This window comes from Bufo bufo, chromosome 5 (assembly GCF_905171765.1).
Source record: "Bufo bufo chromosome 5, aBufBuf1.1, whole genome shotgun sequence".
NCBI classification, from domain to species: Eukaryota; Metazoa; Chordata; class Amphibia; order Anura; family Bufonidae; genus Bufo; species Bufo bufo.
Window position 1 is genome coordinate 200156099 of NC_053393.1, and position 20238 is coordinate 200176336.

At 39.1% G+C, this 20238-nt stretch overlaps 1 protein-coding gene across 1 annotated transcript in view; it reads left to right on the forward strand.

The window, feature by feature from the left end:
- GALR1 (galanin receptor 1) overlaps nucleotides 1-9394 on the forward strand; it is a 411502-nt gene extending 402108 nt beyond the window's left edge. Inside the window, exon 3 of the mRNA XM_040433266.1 lies at nucleotides 8551-9394. Within this exon, the coding sequence (XP_040289200.1) occupies nucleotides 8551-8868 (318 nt within the window). The 3' untranslated portion in view covers nucleotides 8869-9394. The remainder of the gene's footprint in view (nucleotides 1-8550) is intronic.
- The last annotated feature ends 10844 nt before the right edge of the window (nucleotides 9395-20238 follow it).

The window sequence follows — 20238 nt, forward strand, 5'->3', positions numbered from 1 at the left end:
GAACCACAAGTACCACAATAGACATCCTACACAAGGTAACAAGTGCGGATGTGATAATTAATATAACAATATAACAAAACAATAACAAACATAGGTGCACTCTGCAGTCTCACTTATTCTCAAACTGATTTTAAAATTGAGAGATTAGTCAACATGTCCTACGGTGTAGAACATGTCTTAAGCCCGGACACCACGACAAGGTTTCTCAAGTAGCCCGGGACCCTACACTCTCCTACCTGAGCCATATGGGCAATACCAGGAGCCAGTGGGCAAATTACAGGAGCATAGGGCCGACTCGCAAACAACTCACCAGTTACCTCCAGCATGTGGCCATGCTTGCAATGGGAGGAGGGAGGAGTCTGTGAGTCCCACTCAAGACTTGCTGATATAGCCCAGGCTTCACAGGTGCACCTAAATGTGACCTGTAGATGGAAAACAGGCACATTTAAATAGGAGTTTATACACCTCACAGACTCCTCCCTCCTCCCATTGCAAGCATGGCCACATGCTGGAGGTAACTGGTGAGTTGTTTGCGAGTCGGCCCTATGCTCCTGTAATTTGCCCACTGGCTCCTGGTATTGCCCATATGGCTCAGGTAGGAGAGTGTAGGGTCCCGGGCTACTTGAGAAACCTTGTCGTGGTGTCCGGGCTTAAGACATGTTCTACACCGTAGGACATGTTGACTAATCTCTCAATTTTAAAATCAGTTTGAGAATTAGTGAGACTGCAGAGTGCACCTATGTTTGTTATTGTTTTGTTATATTGTTATATTAATTATCACATCCGCACTTGTTACCTTGTGTAGGATGTCTATTGTGGTACTTGTGGTTCGCCGCGGGCATCCTCCATTGTATGCATTTTGCTGGGGATTGCCATTAGCAACGGGCCACAAGTGCAGGATTTGCTCCCCTATATATATGCACAACTGCATGTGGGTTTGAGCAGCTCCTGCTGATGCCAACCTGTCTTCTTAGTATGTCTACAAGTATCATAACAGTTCTTACTGTTGCTTCATCCCAACTAAAAGTCTCCTTTCTGATTTCTGGTTTTCCTGTGTGGTCTGCCATCTTTATCTGTCTTTTCTCTCTATTATATTCATTAACCCCTTAGTGACCAGCCTGTTTTGGGCCTTACTGACCAAGCGTTTTCGCGTTCCAAGAGTATTAACTTTTTTATTTTTCTGTCTATATAGCTCTATGAGGGCTTGTTTTTTGGGGGACAAGTTGTAGTTTTTAATGGCACTATTTTGGGGTACACATAACTATCTGATTAACTTTTATTAACTCTTTTTTTGGAGGGAGCTGGGAAAAAACAGCAATACTGCCACTGCGTTTTTAGGGTTATAAATTTTACAGCGTTCATTTTTTATTTATCTTTATTTTCTGGGTCAGTACGATAACAGTGATACCAAATACATAAAGTTTTTTTTAGGTTTTACTACTTTTTTGCCATAAAACCCCTTTTTTAAAAAAAAAAAAAATGTTTTTACATTGCCGCTTCCCAAGACCCAAAACTTTTTTATTTTTCTTTCTATGGAGTTGCGTGTGGGCTTGATTTTTGCTGGATGACTTATATTTTTCATTGGTATCCTTTTGGAGTAAATGGCGCATATTGATCACTTGTTATTAAGTTTTTTCGGTGGCAACGAGCAAATTTTCAATTCTGTTTTTTTATCACGTTCACCGTAGGGGATAATTTATGTGATATTTTCTGTAGTCTGGGTCGTTATAGACTTGGCAATACCAAATATACGGGAAAGATTTTTTTTGCAATTTTTTTCATTGAAAAGCGTATTTTCAATGGAAAAAAGGTGTAATTTTTTAATAGAATTTTTTAATTTAATAAATGTTATATTTTTTTTTTTTACCACTTAATAGTCCCACAAGGGGACTATAACAGACAGTATTTTGCTTGCTTTTAATAGCAATTGTAACGGTCACGTCCACACACACACACAGGGGGAAGGATAGTGACCACTGCGCTCCACCCTCACCCCTGGCCCTGCCTACTTGCCTCACGAGTCCTGATGACAGGGGACAACTGGACGACAGTCCCTAACTTAGGATACGTGCAGGGAAGACAGACAAGACAAAATACGGAACATGAACGGACCGGGTCAGAACCAAGAGAGCTACGCAGTACAAAGGGTTAAGCAAAGAATGGTCAGGAGAAGCTGGGGTCAAATACCAGGAGAGTAGAGAAGTACAAGAGGAGTCCTAAGAGACTAGTCAGGTGGGAGCCGAGGTCACAATACCAGGACGGATGCACAGTGCAGGAGGAGCAGGCAAAAGGAGCGTCAGGGAACGGAATCAGGTGAGTATTCAGTAGTGCAACAAATAGCCAGGAACCTAGAAATTGGGGCAATGGGGGACCGAGTGCACCTTCGGAACCCCGTTACAGCAATGCTATGTTAACATTGACCACCAGGCTGCGCCAGAGAGGCGCAGCCTGCTGGAAATTACTGCAGTCGAGACCAGGGCCTACATCGGAAGCCAGGTAGTCTTCAAACACATCAGCACCCCGCAATCGCATTTGTGGGGTACCGATCGGAGACAAAGGGAGTCCACTCCCTCTGTCATCGATTTACATGTGGAGGGCGCCATGCAAAGTGTTAAATAGCCCGGATTGGCACTCCTGCCAGTCCGGGCTGTTAGAGCAGGGCTGCGGCTCTCATTTGAATTTGAATTTCTTGGCTTTTAAGACGGATAGTGATATTTCATAAAATAGTTATTACTTAAAGGATAACTGTCACATTTAGACCCTAATTTCAATTTTTATATATGTAGTTACTAATGACATCCCATATGTGGTCATAACCTGCTGTATGGGCACATGGCAGGGTGCAGAAGGAAAGGAGTGCCATATTGTTAACAGAGGGCAGATCTTGCTGGAATGGTTTTCAGTTGACATGTCTAATTTGAAGAGCCCCTGATGGTATCCCTAGAAAGAAAACCCCTAAAAGGGACCTTATTTTGGAAACTACACCCCTCAAGGAATAAATCTAGAGGTGAAGTGAATGCTTTGACCCAACAAGCGTTTCATAGAATTTAGAAATACATGGCTGTGAAATTAACTTTTATTTCCAATATAATGTTGCTTTAGTCCCAAATTTTTTTATTTCACAAGGGGTAACAGGAGAAAATGCACCCCACAATTTGTTATGCATTTTTTCCTGAATATGGCAACACCATATATGTGTTTGTAAACCGCTTTTTGGGGACAGGGCAGCATTCAGAAGGGAAGAAGGGGCATGTGGGATTTTCTAACATGTAATTTGCTGATATTGTTTTTAGGGGCCATAACATTTTATTTTACCAATGTAGCTGTTTGAGGGTATATCATTTTGGGGTACATACATCTTTTTGATCACTTTTTACAACTTTTTGTGGAGGTGATTTGGGTAAAAATGGGAATTGTGTCAGTGTTTTTTATTTTTATTTTTTATGAGGTTCCTCTTGCGGTAAATATGATATGATAATTTTATTCTGTGGGTTGATGCGGTGACGGCAAAACCAAATTTATATAGTTTTTTTTATGCTTTACTAATTTTTTAGCATAAAATCACTTTTGTGTTAAAAATTTATATTTTGCATCACCATTTACTAGTCCATAACTTTTTTTATTTTTTCACCAATGTAGCTGTGTGGGGGCTTGCTTTTTGTGGGATGGGCTGTAGTTTTTATTGGTATCAATTATGAGTACATATGACTTTTTGATCACTTATTTATGTTTTTGTGGAGGTGAGGTGACAAAAACAGCAATTATTTTTTTTAAATTAGTAACATGATACTTTTATAGATCAGATTTTTTCTTTCCTTTTTTGCACTTTTTTTTACACTTTTTTTTATCAAGACCCATTTGGATCTTGAAAATCCAGTGGGCCTGATGGCTATACAGTGCTTTGCAATAGTCATCTATTACAATGCACTGTATAGTCAGTGCTACAATTACACTAAGGCCTCTTTCACAAAACCGTTTTTTTCCCGTTTGCGGGTCGTTTTTTGTGTTCCGTATACGGTCCGTATACGGTCCATATACGGAACCATTCATTTCAATGGTTCCGCAAAAAAAACTGAATGTACTCCGTATGTATTCTGCTTCCGTATTTCCCTACAAATCACGTTCTGTGGCTCCATTCAAGTCAATTGGTCCGCAAAAAAATGGAACACATACGGAAATGCATCCGTATATCTTCTGTATCCGTTCCGTTTTTGCGGAACCATCTATTGAAAATTTTATGCCCAGCCCAATTTTTTCTATGTAATTACTGTATATGCCATATGGAAAAACGGAACGGAAAAACGGAACATAAAACGGATACACAACTGAAACAGAACAACGGATCAGTGAAAAACAGACCGCAAAACACTGAAAAAGCCATACGGCCTTTGTAAGGCATCCGATTGCCATGGCAACCATCAGGCCGCTGCCATCGCAGCAGCAGTGGCCCGATGGAAGAGAGAGGGTGCTCCCTCCTTCTCAACCCCATGGATGACACGGTTGGCTACTGACTGCAGCATCTATAGGGTTAAACGGCCGAGATCGGTGCCAGCATCATTTTTGGCCGTAGCAGCAGAGTGTCAGCTGTAAGTCGAGCCGCCATTCCTGAGCCACTGCCATCAGAGATGGCAGTGGACAGAGGAGCAGAGGGGGCATCTGGGGGACATTGGCCATATTTGGAGGCATACAGGGCGCATATTGGGGGAAATATAATAATGAGCACTTGGAGCACAGTGGGGATCTTACAACATGGAGATTACAGCCTGAGACCGGCATTTTCACTGTAAAGTGCTCCGATTGGTTAGTCTGTAGAGACTAACCAATCGGAGCGCTTGCTGGCAAGGGACCACTCTGGTCCCTTGCCAGCTTCCGCTGGTGTATCTGCTCTCTGGGAGAGTGGAGACTCTGGGGCTGACACTGAGTCACAGAGGGCCGGTAAGCAGTTTGGACGTGACTGTACGTTCCAAATGATTTAATTACTGGTGATTTGGAAGTACAGTTACATCCAAATGCTTGAAGGCGTTAAGATGCCATCTGTACAGCAGTTAGGGCAAAAGATACTCAGTGATTTACCCTGGATGTCCATTTTCTTGCTTATGTGCCTTGAGTTCACCTTGCAACCACTTGGAATCACACCATCGGGCAGATCCTAATGGATTGCTCTAGGCACATTGTTATACTCACATAATTAAAACTTGGATGTAAACATAAATGATGTAAGCATAAAAATGGTATTGTAGCAGGAATCCCAAGGTACGGTACACCTGACTGGTGTAAATAATAGTATTGATCCACAGCACTGTAGGAAAAAGATCATGTATAACATGTATTACATTAATTTAATCCTCAGGATAGGTCATCAATATCAGATTGGCGGAGGTCCGCCACCCGGCATCCACAGCGATCAGCTGTATGAAGGGAAGGCGTGTGCTGTGCGCATGTGGCATCTCCCTTCTCTTTTCCTGCTCGCCATAGACATAGCAGCAATGAGCAGGAAGAGAGAAGGGAGAAGGCATGTGTGCTCTGCGCTTCCCTTCATACAGCTGATAGGTGGGGTGCTTGGTGTTCGGACCCCCACTGGTCCTATATTAAAAGCCTGGAGAATCCCTCTAAATCTCTGCTTTCTTTGCTTAGGTGTCCAATGGGTGGTTCTACTCAGTTATTAGCAATCTTTCCTGTGTGAGTGTGCATGGATAATTGTCAGTCACTAAGTAAAACCATCCACTGAGCTTCTAATTTGTGTTGACTCTGAGTGAAACTTTGATCCGAATTTCAGGATAATTTTGATTTGCTGCAAAGCGGAATTTTCTTGTACTTTGTGGTAGCGAATAGATTTTACCTGAAATAGTGTAAAAAATAAAATAAAAATCATACTTACCTCATCCATGTGCTCGCGGTGGGCCACCTGCCGCCATCTTGCTTGAAGATCTTGCACAAAATCCCATACGCAGTGAAATATGATGACACCAAATAGGCCGGCGTGATTATGTCATCATGGGCCACATGAGATTTTGTGCCAGATCTTCAAGCAAGATGTTGGCAGCCGGCTCATCGTGAGCAAATGGATGAGGTAATTAAGGATTTAAAAAAATAATAATTCAGATTCTACACTGTGTTATTTATATCAGATGCTGCAATCAGCTATGAATGCAGCATCGGAGGGGTACAATGATGGGGAGCGGTGCAATCGCTGCTCCCTGTCATTGCATCCACTACTTACAAAGAAATTCGCTTGGTGACGAAGTAATTCGTGACAGAGCAATTTTTTTTAAAATTCGGCAAAGTAGCTGAATTGAATTGAATTGAATTTTTTTATACTTCGCTCATCTCTAAGAGCAGGAAAGTTATTTTGAATCTTTTTCTATAAAACTACCGTATTTTTCGCCATATAAGACGCACTTTTTTCCCCCCAAAAGTGGGGGGAAAATAGCAGTGCGTCTTATGGGGCGAATGCTGCTGATTTTGCCGTATTTTCAATGATACACCCGCCGCGATGCCGTGCGGCGGGTGTATCAGCTGTGAGGGAGGAGGGGCTGGGGGCTGGCATCTGCATTTATAATGACAGCGGGGCCTGTGCAGTGACTGTATTCTACTACACGGGCCCCGCTCACTGTATAATCGTATCTGTATTCTGTAATAGTTAATTGTGTATATAATGTAATCGCATAATCAGCGCTACTTACAACTACAAGCGCTCGGTAGGTAGCAGAGAGGAGGGAGGAGGCAGACCGGGAGGATGGGCGGGCGGCGCATCACTCACTACGTCACGCGCCTGGGCCACCCACTTTATGAATGAAGCAGGCGGCGTGGGCGCATGACGTAGTGACTCACACTGCCAGCGCCCGTCCTCCCGGCCTGCCTCCTCCCTCCTCTCTGCTACCTACCGAGCGCTTGTAGTTGTAAGTAGCGCTGATTATGCGATTACATTATATACACAATTAACTATTACAGAATACAGATACGATTATACAGTGAGCGGGCCCGTGTAGTAAAATACAGTCACTGCACGGGCCCCGCTGTCATTATAAAAGCAGATGCGACCCCCACCCCTTGTATTGAGGGTCATTCACTATCATTCACTGTTATGGAGGGGATCTGTGGATAACACATAGCATAAGATGCTATATATGTGTCATTCACAGATCCCCCCCATAACTGTGTCATACACAGATCCCCATAACAGTGCCATCCAGAGACCCCAATAAGAGCCACCCACAGATCCCCCATAAGTGTCACCCACAGATCCCCCATAAGTGTCACCCACAGATCCCCCATAACAGTGCGTCACCCACAGATCCCCCATAACAGTGCGTCACCCACAGATCCCCCATAACAGTTCGCCATCCACAGATCCCCATAACAGTGTGCCATCCACAGACCACAATTAGTTCAAAACCCACCAAAAGCACACCTATTGGTTCAAAATATTTTTTTTCTTATTTTCCTCCTCAAAAACCTAGGTGCGTCTTATGGGCCGGTGCGTCTTATAGGGCGAAAAATATGGTATATATCAATCTGCTCAGCCCCACCCCCCACCCCCACACACTCTATGATATTCTGCCTTTAGATTGGACTACACTTTTAACATTAAAGGTTCCTTTTAACAACCCTTATACCTAGATACTGTTAATTATTACTTAGACACTAAGTATAACTGAACAATATTAAAACATTTGTATTTGAAGTTTCTAAAATAAATTGTTGAAGGGTTTGGCCACCTTCTGGCTACTTGTGACCAATGTGTACCCTTTGTTGATATTCTGAGCCATTTGCTATATTTTATAAGCCATGCCCCATTGTCAAATTTTCTGTGCGGTGTACATAGAGGTCCTGTCCATAAGATAGCTGCTGATAGAGGTTCATGCGACCTGGCAAATCACCTCTATGTGATGCCTCCTCTATTCAAACTCACTGTGCCTACACTAATCTCCCAATAGTGCAAGTACAGATGGCAGGTGCAGTATATTTGACTGGAGGAGACATCACATGGAGGTGATTCTTATGACAATTCATCAGTAGCCATTTTATGGACAGGATCTCTGTGTGGACGTCACAAAAGACTCGGCAAACAAGCGGAATACCTTATAAAATAGAGAAAATGGTGCAAAGTTTCAACAAAGGTTATATTATTAAGTGCCATATAATTATCTTACAAACTCATTGGTTAACACTACTCAGAAAATGGCCAACCCCTTTAATATTTGGGTAAGTGTCCCAACTACAGATATGTATATACATATATGAAGTTATTCTTTCAGTCTTCTGTCTAACCAAATAATACTCTCTCTGTATTTTTTATGATAAATGTCAGTATAACTATAAAACTGTGACTTTATTAAGTGCATGGCATATTGTTTCCCAGGGTTTTCTGTGTTTCACTAGAATGAGTAAAGGAAAAATGCATCTTTAGATATTGAAAATAATAGTATTTCTATATAGTAAAATAGTAGCTACTGTATGTACAGTAGGACATTGGGGTTTTCCAAAATGCATTGTTGGTCTTAGTGGTGATACATAATATTAATTCACTATATTATTTGTGTTTTGTAGACTGCGCAAACAGTCCTCGTTGTTGTGGTGGTATTCGGAATATCATGGCTCCCCCATCATGTGATCCATCTCTGGGTGGAATTTGGAAGTTTTCCTCTCACTCAAGCCTCCTTCGTCTTCAGAATAACTGCTCATTGCCTTGCATATAGTAACTCTTCTGTGAATCCTATCATCTATGCTTTTCTGTCTGAAAATTTCCGAAAAGCTTATAAGCAAGTATTTAAATGTCAGATGGGCTGCAATTCCATGCAAAGCGATGTCAAGGAAATTAAAAGTAAGATGGAGACCCCACCCTCCACAAATTGCACTCATGTTTGACAGAGAGAAAAATCATGTTCCTGCTCAGATCCATTCATGCAAGCTGCGAGATTTCAAAGCACAAGGATACTTGGATAAAATTGCAACTACATTGTCTAGTCTTAATGAAGTTGGCATCTGTTTCAGTTAGCTTATGTCTTATAAGTTATATCTGGTAAGCTGCTGCTGCTCAAATAAGATCTAGTACCGTTCTGTTCATCAAAAGAGAAGTGAGATGGAAATCTTGATGCATTTTAAACTGTAAATGGTATTTTTATTTTTAAAGTAAAAACATGCAATGTGCTCTGTGAACCAATTATCTTACGCCAATGTGCTATAAAATGACTATTATGTTGCCAATTTGATGTTATTATCGCTATAATTTAACTGGCAAATCTTCATTTAAGTAAAGCTGATATAAAATTAATGGTGGAAAAAAATTAAACATATGGACTGCAAATAGTAGAGCAGTGGGCATGCATGACATATAGGGAAGCGTGATATCACTAGTTTGATTCTTAAAATCACTATTCAGACTATAATTCACTAAAGGCTTTACTTCTAAAAATCATCATTTCAATGTAAAAGATTTGTTCTATATGACATTGATCTTATTTATTCATTGCTTTTGTTTCACTTGCAATCAAGAAAGCATTAAATAAAAACAAAGCAGTGGAATCGTGAAATCCAAGTCTAGCCTTATCTTCTGGTCAAGGATTTGGATTTCTAAACTGAACCATTGCTTTGCATATCTATTATAGCTATATTTTGCATAGTCAAAGTGTTCAAATGCATTTTTCTAAGAAAATCACTTTATTACGCTTAACATCACATTCTAGAATTGTAGACATTTCAAATATTTTCCATGTAAGAAGACATTTTGCTAAATAAAACCATGCACAGGATGGTAATCCATACACTTACAACCAGAAAGATAGTAAATTGATAATTTGATGTAAATACAGTGTGGCATTTGTAGATGTACACAGGCTGTTGTTTTTAAGTGATGCTGTTCTGTATAATGGATTTTAGTACAAGGAAAGGAAACCTGCAGTAACTTTAAAAAATCCAATTGAATCGCATGTAAAGCTTATGTATTTCCTAGTGTTTTTTTTATTTTAATTTGAACTTTTTAAATAAAGTGCAATACTTACAATTTCTAAATGCTCCCATGTTAATACAAAGTAAATTTATTAGGTCTATATTATGCTGTGGACACATTAAATGCATTATAATCATGCCCATATTTCATTTAGATCATTGATTTTCTGGTAAAAACTAATTTGGCATTGTAATTGGTGATGAGCGAATAGAAGTTAACAAAGTAGAATTTGATCCGAATTTCCAGAAAAATGTGATTTTCCGCAAAGCCAAATTTCCTGAAATGGTAAAAAAAAAAAGACATTAATTTGAGCATCAAGAGGCCGTTGTGCCCATCTTGATTAAAGAAAACGCATGAACGTGTGACGTCAACATTTCATAGCGCTGGGTGGGCACGGCGACATCACCAGTGACCGTCCAGCGTGATGACATGGTGATGTCAGCGCACGGCCCAATTGATGCGTTTTCTTCAATCCAGATGTCCACGATGTCCTCTCCACGATCAAGGTGAGTATATATATTTTTTTGTTTTAACCCCTCATTTACCTCCTGAATGTGCAGGGTTCAATGCTGATTGAAGCATCTGAAAGGTTAAATGACAGATCTGTGCGATCGCTGTTCCCCATCATTGCGCCCACTCCATACAATGAAATGCGATTCATTACGAATCAAATTTCTTGATGAAATTCAGCAAGCAGCCGAATCGAGTTTTAAATTTTTTTTAAACTTTGCTCATCTCTAATTGTAATCTCTTATGTCGATTTGCATATTTACTAATATTACCTTTTAAGGCTCTTTTTTTAACCCCTTCACTACCGAGCCACTTTTCATCTTAAATCCCAGGCCGATTTTTGCAAATCTGACATGTGTCACTTTATGTGGTATTAATTTTAAAACACTTTTACTTATCCAGGCCGTTCTGAGATTGTTTTTTTGTCACATATTGTACTTCATGACAGTGGTAAAAGTGAGTCAAAGAATTTCATAAGCAAATTTCCAAATTTCAATTTCTCTACTTTTATAATAGTAATAACTCAAAAGATAGTTACTACTTTTCCCCATATGTCTACTTCATGTTTGGATAATTTTGTGAATGCCATTTTATTTTTGGGGACGTTAGAAGGCTTAGAAGTTTAGAAGCAAATCTTTAAATTTTTCTGAAAATTTCCAAAACCCACTTTTTAAGGACCAGTTCAGGTCTGAAGTCACTTTGTGAGGCTTACATAATAGAAACCACCCAAAAATGACCCTATTTTAGAAACTACACCCGTCAAGGTATTCAAAACAGATTTTAGAAACTTTCTTAACCCTTTAGATGTTCCACAAGAATTAATAGAAAATGGAGATGAAATTTCAGAATTTCAATTTTTGGGCAGATTTTCCCTTTTAATTAATTTGTTTCCACTAACAAAGCAAGGGTTAACAGCAAAACCAACCTCAATATTTATTACCCTGAATCTGTAGTTTACAGAAACACTCCATATGTGGTCATAAACTGCTGTATGGGCACACGGTATTGCGCAGAAGGAAAGGAACGCCATATGGTTTTTGGAAAGCAGATTTCACTGGGATAATTTTAAGCTGCCATGTCACATTTAAAGACCCCCTGATATACCCCTAGCGTAGAAACTCCAAACAAGTGACCCCTTTTTGGAAACTACGGGATAAGGTTAGTTCATGTGATATTTTTATACAGCAGGTTCTGTTTTACACATTAAAAGCATTTTTTTTTTATAAAAAATAAAAATCATGTTTCAGTGTTTCCATATTCTGAGAGCCATAGTTTATTTATTTTTTAGGCGATTTTCTTAGGTAGATTTTTTGTGGGATGAGATGACAGTTTGATTGGTACTATTTTGGGGTGCGTATGACTTTTTGATCGCTTTCTATTACACTTTTTGTGATGTAAGGTGACAAAAAATAGCTTTTTCAACAGTTTTTTTTTTTTTACGGTATTCACCCGAGGAGTTAGGTCATGTGGTATTTTTATAGAGAAGGTTGTTACAAATGCAGCGATACCTAATATGTCAACTTTTTTTATTTTTACATTTAACACAATAAAAGAATTTTTGAAATCATGTTTTAGTGTCTCCATAGTCTGAGAGCCATAGTTTTTTTTATTTTTTGGGCGATTTCTTAGGTAGAGGCTCATTTTCTGCGGGATGAGGTGACGGTTAGATTATACTATTTTGGGGGGCATACGACTTTTTGATCGCTAGGTGTTGCACTTTTAGTGACATAAGGTGACAAAAAATGTTTTTTTTAGCACAGTTTTTATTTTTTTATTTTTTACGGTGTTCACCTAAGGGGTTTGGTCTTGTGATATTTTTAGAGAGCCGGTTGATACAGACGCAGCAATACCTAATATGTCTACTTTTCTTTTTTTCCATATTTTTTACAATTTTTTTTTAACTTTATTTTGGGAAAAGGAACCTTTTTTTTTACTTGAAACTTTAAATATTTTTTTTTTAAACGTTATTTTTTTTAAAAGATTTTTATTGAAATTTTTTGGGGACTTCAACTTCTGGGGGTCTGATCCCCTTTACAATACATTACAATACTTCTGTATACTTCTGTATAAAGAAAAAAGAGGTTTTGTCCAGCTTGTGGTAATCCAAAGGCTTCTTTATTGAATATTCAGTATAAATTACTACCTATGCGATTTATTGCATAACATGCACAAGTTGCAAGTTACAATATGTGGGATGTACCACAAATGCAATAAAAACACGCATCAGAAAACATATATCAGACATACCGCACCATGAGAACCGCAACATATCTGCGGCAAGTCTCCATTTTGCCATGGTACATGGTGGTGATGTCTCCTATATGTCAGTACAAGGCATTGAAAAGGTTAAAAAACCAATAAGAGGTGGCGACAGAAAAAGGAAACTCTTAAACAGAGAATCATATTGGATTTTCCGACTTGAAAGTCGCCAGCCTCAAGGTTTAAATTAGAAACTGGATCTAATTTTGCAGTATTAACCAACGGTTTATTTCTCTTCTTCTTCTCTTCCTTTATTTCCCATTTCCTTCAATCTATTGTTTTATGGACCATATGAATTGTCTTCTGGCATGTTTTTACCTATGTACACATTTGTGGAAGGGAGGGGTTGAATTTCAGCCTGATTATTTCAGGTGAGGGATCCTCCCCCTCCTCTCTACAAAAGTAACTCACAGTGTATTTGAAACAGTCATGAGTAAGGGCTAAGATTGCATTGTGCCCGAAACATGTAGACTCTGCTTTCTGTACCTGGATTTTATACTGAATATTCAATAAAGAAGCCTTTGGATTACCACAAGCTGGACAAAACCTATTTTTTCTTTATACTTCCGTATTTCTCCTTATTCAGGTGAAGGAGTTGTTCCGTGCTATAACAGTGGAATCCCTGGCAGGTGAGAGCTGCTCAAAATCTCTGTTTTCTTTAAAATTACAATACTTCTGTATTGTAATGCACTGGCTGTAAGTGTATTACCACTGTAATACGCTTACAGCCTGCTTGCCTAGGAGATCCAGGGGGTTGGATCTCACAGGCTTTCCCGGAAGGCAGCCGCTATGCCTAAGGAAGGCATTGGGCTACCTTCCCTGCCATGGGGTCCGCGTCACAGCAGCGCAGGGACTCAATGGACACCAGCACCCGTGAGGATACCACATGTGCCGCGGTTAGCGCTGACCGCGGCTGTGCAAGGGTTAATGCGCCAGCATCGGTGTTTTGACCAATGCCGGAGCATACAGCCTGGGTCTGGCTATCAGTGACAGCCAGACCCCTGCCTCTGATGTATGGCGCATTTCTGCGCCATACATATATGGCGCTGGTATCCTAAGGGTTAAGCATATATATTATTACAAAGCAAAAATCCTGTTCATCTCTAAGGCAGTTGTAGAGGTGAACTAAGATCTACTCTGGATCTTTTTGTCCTTTCTCTTTCTCGATTCATTTCTATAAATGTTTATTTCTAATGACTGGGGAGGCCAAGGAAGTGATGCAATCTGGCAGACATTTTTGAGAAATCTTTGTTGTATATGGGCAAGCATTAACCTGCTGAAAAATGGCAGTTGGAAGCCCTGTCATGAGAGGCAACACATGTGGCCGCAGGATGTCCTTCCTGCACATATCAATAGGCTGTTAGTGTCCCTCGTATCACTACAAGGGGGACAAACTGTCAAATGTGATGGCTTCCTAGGTCATCACACCAGCAATTGGGGCTGTGTGTTGCTCCCCGCAATAGCAGTATTGAAGCAATCACGATGAGGCCTCTATACTCAAACCTGACCGTTTTGGGATCCCAAACTGGATTTAACATTAAAGACAATACTGTTCCAGTCCATAGTAGTCCAGATTTCTTGTTCATGATACCACTGCAAATAAAGGTGGTTCTGGCTGGCTGACAATGGCAGGACACATAATAGGTGCTGTGATATCAAATTTCCTTCAGCTAAGCACCTGGTAATGACTTGGGTATGTAATGAAGGTGCCTACTGCATCTAGACAGTGGATAATGAAATTGTGGGAGTTGCTCATGGATTTTGCAGATCCTTTCTACTGGTGATCTGTTTGGACTTTTCGCAGTCTGTTCACCTTGTGTGTGCCCCCATATACCTACTGCTCCCAACATCTTCTAACAGCTAGGTCAGAAGGAACTACATGGTGGGCAATTCATTGAAACAATTATCCTGCTTCTCTCAGGCCAATAATGCTTCCTAGAGGCATATTCATCAGTCAACAATTTCTCACCATGAGGTACACAACCCAAAAATGGCCTCTTTTTTTGAAGGGCAGCGAAGGAAGCACTTTTACGGCCTCTTATGGCAAGACCCACTGTCCAATTAGACCACACCTGTCATTTACATATCTGCTTGAGACATGCATGCCGAATTTTGCATCAATCTGAAATTTCTATCCTGGGTATGTTACTTTTATTTGTCAATGAGTGTAGATTCTCTTGATAACATCCCATAAGAGCATAATTTACATGCATGTTTTGGTGTTGCATTGTATAAACACTGTGATATATATAAAAAAAAATCTAAGTATTAACACATACAGTAAGTTTCAGTGAAGGTAAATACAAGATTTTATATTTGTATGCCAAACGTGTAAATAGAATGTACTCAAAGTATTGCTGCCTACATCATTGTAATTTAAAGCTTGTCAACTGTCCAGTTACCTTTAGCTAATGCTTTTTACATTTGACCTGAAGAATTTTTGATTGCTCTAGGGAGCCAAAATCATATTTATAGTTTAATCTAGAAATCTCTACCATACATCTTTTGCCACACCTGTATCCTATCAGTCAATTTGAAAAGGTCAGATTTCCATAAATTCAACAGAATGCTTTTTATTTACCCTAATAAACTTTGAAAATTCTTTTACAACTGTACACATGTTAAAATTCATTTTTATAATGACCAGACACTAAGCTCTGGCCTTTTGTGAATTTTTAAATTAAAGATATTACACAGTCTTTCGATGACATATAATGTTAGTAATTTAAGATTATATAATACCTTATATGATTGTATTATATGATACAGTAATAGTGACTTTTTTTTATTCTGTTCACAAAAACTACAGTATACAGCTATTAGAGATCTCCAGATTTAAAGGATAGTTCCATGGTGCCTGAACTAATGTATCTGTAAACTTGAAGAAGAAAACATAGCTTTTATATATAAGTGGGCATATCAGTTATAAAGCAATTTACTAACTGGTAATAATGTTTTACTAGATATGAATTTATTGACTAACTTGCTATATACAGTATTTAAGGCTGCATTCACATCACGTTTTTGTCCTTTGTTTAACATATACATTGGGAAAAAAGGATAAAGTGTAGTACATTACATTATGTGTTAAGCCGTTAATATATACATTTTATTACAGTGGCCACTGTACAGCATCCATCAGAGCTATCCACTTAACGTATATGATACGTTTTTTGTATATCTTAAACATAAAATAAAAACGTGATGTGAATACAGCCTAAGAGGTATGTGGTCTCCTCACAGCTTACCAAGCACAGCGCCATCCAATGTATAGCAGCTGTGAGAAGTATTGCAGATCAGCCCTATTCACTGGAATGAGACTAAGCTGCACCTAGGCCATGTGACCAAAGAACTAGAAGTCACTAGTAAGAGTGCTGTAGCCTCTTCAAACAGCTGATCAGCAGGTGTGTAAGGAGTCGGACCCCCACCGATCTGATGTTGACCTATCTTAAGGATAGGCCATCAATATAATAACCTATAATAATTGATTTACTAATATATTTTCATTAGTGACATGGCTAGTAAAAAAAAATCCAATTCATGTTTTGTTTTTTGTTTTTTTCAGACTATATCACTTTATTTAATTTTTTTAAATCAGCAAATGACTTTGAGATAGCAGACTACCATAAATAACTGTAACATGAAGGGGGCAATCACAGGCAGTGAAGAAAACTAAAGCAATGGCAAATAAATTTAAAAGTGATGACTTAATGGTTTATAATTCTATTTATACATAGTGTATATGGTTGAAAAACGGATCCATCATTGTTTCATATTATGGAAAAATCGTCCTTTCTACAAAGACAAAAAGCTGAATAAATCCCTTAATCTTCATCTCATCTTTAGAAATCTAGTACTTAAAACTTGAAATATATTTTTTAAGAAAAGAATTCAGGCCTCTCTTAAATTTATACAATTAACCAACCACCAAAACATTGTCTAGCAAAGAGGTTTATACTGTCTTTTCCCTCTGCATGTAAGGGATGTCCCTATTGTCCTGGTTACAAGCCTAGGTATATATATATATATATAAAATAGATCATTAGCCAATATCTGTACTGCCCATTCATATACATTTATATGTACATTGAAGATTGACTGCCCACATATGCCTTTTCACTATCAAAATGAGGCTCTAGATGTCCAGGTATTTGGCAACACAGTAGAGTTGAGTTCATAATTTCTTACAACTCGTCATTCTACCACTATGTCTGTGGTTTTTCATAAGACTACAGGTATTCTCTATGTGTTCTGGATTTCAGTCAATAAGTTCTGAAGATGGTCAAAAAAATTGGTATACTGAGAATGTAGAACGGGTCAATCGTGTTTTTGAATTTATGGGGCACATTTGTTTAGACCGGCGTTTTAGAAGCTAATCTTAATAACCCCTATAGCTGATGGGGGATCTTCCGAAGTTATGTAGAGACGCAGGCCTCTACATAACTTTGACTCATCCAGCACCGATTCTAAAGCTTCCTTGCTGTCTTACATTTAGACCATTTTCTACGCTTAAACCAGGCATAAAAAATTATCAATGAGACGGGCCTGCGGGTTCTTCCCCTTCCCCGCCCATACCACGCCTACTTTTATAGATCGGGCGTGAGCATGGAAGAAGTTGTAGATTCTGCATCACCATGGCGTGTGACAGAATCTGCACCCCCTATGTTTTTTTTCTAGTAATGGGTTACTATAAATGTGCTAAAAAAAAGGCCAAATATAGAATGTGTTCAATCATACGCAATACTCAATAATCATAGATGAAATAACAAAGGTGTTCTACAATGCTACTACATTTTTACTGCGCAGAACTCTAATTGCACATGGTATTTGTATTGTATTGCACATTAAAGTTGTGTTCCTACAAAAAAGACTCCAGTGTATTGACTGCAGTTTGCTCATTCCATTGTAATCATGCATTTAAGGAAATGTACATTCTGTATAAAAAATATTGTTCCCATTGTACTTTGAATGGCTTAGCTACTTAGATCAATTCCATTTTTATTCAGCCTGTAAGAATGTTTTCTGCTTCAGTAGACAATATTGTATTGTTGTGTCTAATGCTCCTCTGCCTTAAATCCCTCCTGTTTTACTTATGATTAAACACATTCCTTGTTGCACAGTCTTCTGTAAATGCTTTACAATATTCAGCAATTAAAAAGAAACTATGATTCATGTGGGTGATTCATATATTTAAGAGAAGCTTCATTATTCATAGTTCTAGTAAAGCGATAACTCTATAAGCTGCCCAAAAAAATATATTCTTGCTGTAATCAAATGAGCTGGTTTCCTTTTTATGTTCTTGTATTAGATTATTTCTATATATGTCTCTTTCACTTTAGATACTGTAGAAACAAATTGCTAAGAAATAATGTGATTAAGCTGATAATCAGAGCTGTCTTGAACACACCAATAGAGATGAGTGAATTGATTCTAAATAAATCTAATTCAACTTGAACTTTCGAAAAATTTGGGTCAAAGACGAAAAAAGAGGATCACATGACTCCAGTGTGTGTATGTAAGTGCACTGGCAGACCGGACTAAATGAAAAAAATGAAAAAAATAAAAAAAATCCTACAGTGTAGTGTGTTTTTAGCCTGTTGAAGATGCAGGACAAGAATACTTGCCCTAAACAGTGGGTCCTTCCTGCATTAGGATGAGCATTCTTGTCCTGCAGTTCTATACTTCTACTGTCGTTCAGCTGCCGAGACCCTGCTGTATCTTCCTGCATCGGTGAAAACAGAGATGTTGGTGGATTAAACCCTCCCCCACCAGTTCTGACCACAGCATATAGGACATTTGCAGAGGGAGGGGGCACCCTCTCTCACCCCATCGGGTCCCTGTGTTTAGATGGCAGGGTCCTGATGGCTGCCATGGCAGCTATAAGCCTTGCAATGGCCTGGGGGCCCAGCAGCTACAGCAGCCTATTAGGCATGTATTGGACTGCATTTGTTTCATAGTGGGACAAAAATACAAAATAAAAAAAACAGCAAAAAAAGTTTACGTTTCCTTTAAAAAAGCACCCTTTCCAATAATCAAGGTACGTACAATAAAAAAAAAAAATAGACATATTAGGTATTGCCACATCTGTAACGACTGTCTCTATTAAAATATCCCATTATCTATCCTGTCAGATGAACGTTGTAAAAAATAAATAAAGTAAAGTAAAGTAAAAACAGTGGCAAAATAGATATTTTTTTGCTACATTGCCTTACAAAAAGTGTAATAACAACTGATCAAAAAATACTATGTACCCCAAAGTGGTACCAATAAAAAATGCCAACTCAACCCAAAAAAATAAGCCCACACACAAGACAATCAACAGTAAAATAAAAAATATGGCCATAAAAAAATGGCAACACAAAAACAGGATATTTATTTTCAAAAATGCTTTTATTGTGTAATGTTGCAAAAAAAACCTTAAAAAAAACAACATATTGGGTATTGATGCATCCATAACAACTTACTCAAAGTTGCACATGATCTACCCCTTCAGGTGAACTCCGTAAAAATAGATAATTTAAAATGGTGTCAAAACCTTGACTTACAAAAAGACTAATAGTGAGCACAGGGGCGGACTGACAACTCATGAGACCCCCGGGTAATCAAAGATTATGGGACCCTCAAGCCACAAACACACACAGCCCCTCCCACATATTGCGCCGCCCACATCACCTACACTTAGTACAGACTTTCTCTTCACTATGTTCAAAATAAAAGTTAATTATAGTTAATGGAGCCGGCGGTCATTCTGTCTGAATCCAGCAGTGCCGAATGGAGTAAATTCCGGCAGGCTGTTCTCAGCTGGAACAGCCTGCCAGAATCACTAATGCGTATGTGAAGGCAGCCTAATACAGCGCCACATACATCTTACATCCAGTGACGTCTCCTTTGATGTAGATGTTCTCTTTCTTCATCTACTCCATTCAGACCAAACAGCCATGATGATTTCTTTCAGCCATCTCCTTCCCCCCTTCTCCATAGTGCCCCCCATAATGTGCCAGTATATAGGGGCCCCCATAGTTCTCCTTACCCCCCTTCTCCATAGGGCCCCCACCCCCCTTCTTGCCATACTATACTAAAAATAATTACAGAGCCTGTGTCCTGCTCTGTTCGGCTCATGCGACCTGCACCTGCCTCTGATAGGCTGCAGGCGTAGTGCCTGTAGCGTATCAGAGGAACAGGCAAGGGAGACGCCTCTCCCCTGCCCTCCACTGTTCATCTGTTTCGCCATCCGGAGGATATAGACATGAGTGCTTCCACAATGGAAGTGCTCCTCTCTCCCTGCCGAGTGCCTAAATGGACAGTCCCCTCCTGAGCAAGCAATCAAAAAGTTCTATGTACTCTAAAATGGTACCAATGAAAGCATCAACTTATCCTGCAAAAAACGAGACCCCACACAAAACGATGGGACTAAAAATAAACATAATATTGCTCTCAGAAAATGTCAACACAAAAACAGGATTTTTTTTCGACAATGCTTAGTGTAAAAATGATAAAGTGTAAAAAAAGACTATATAAAA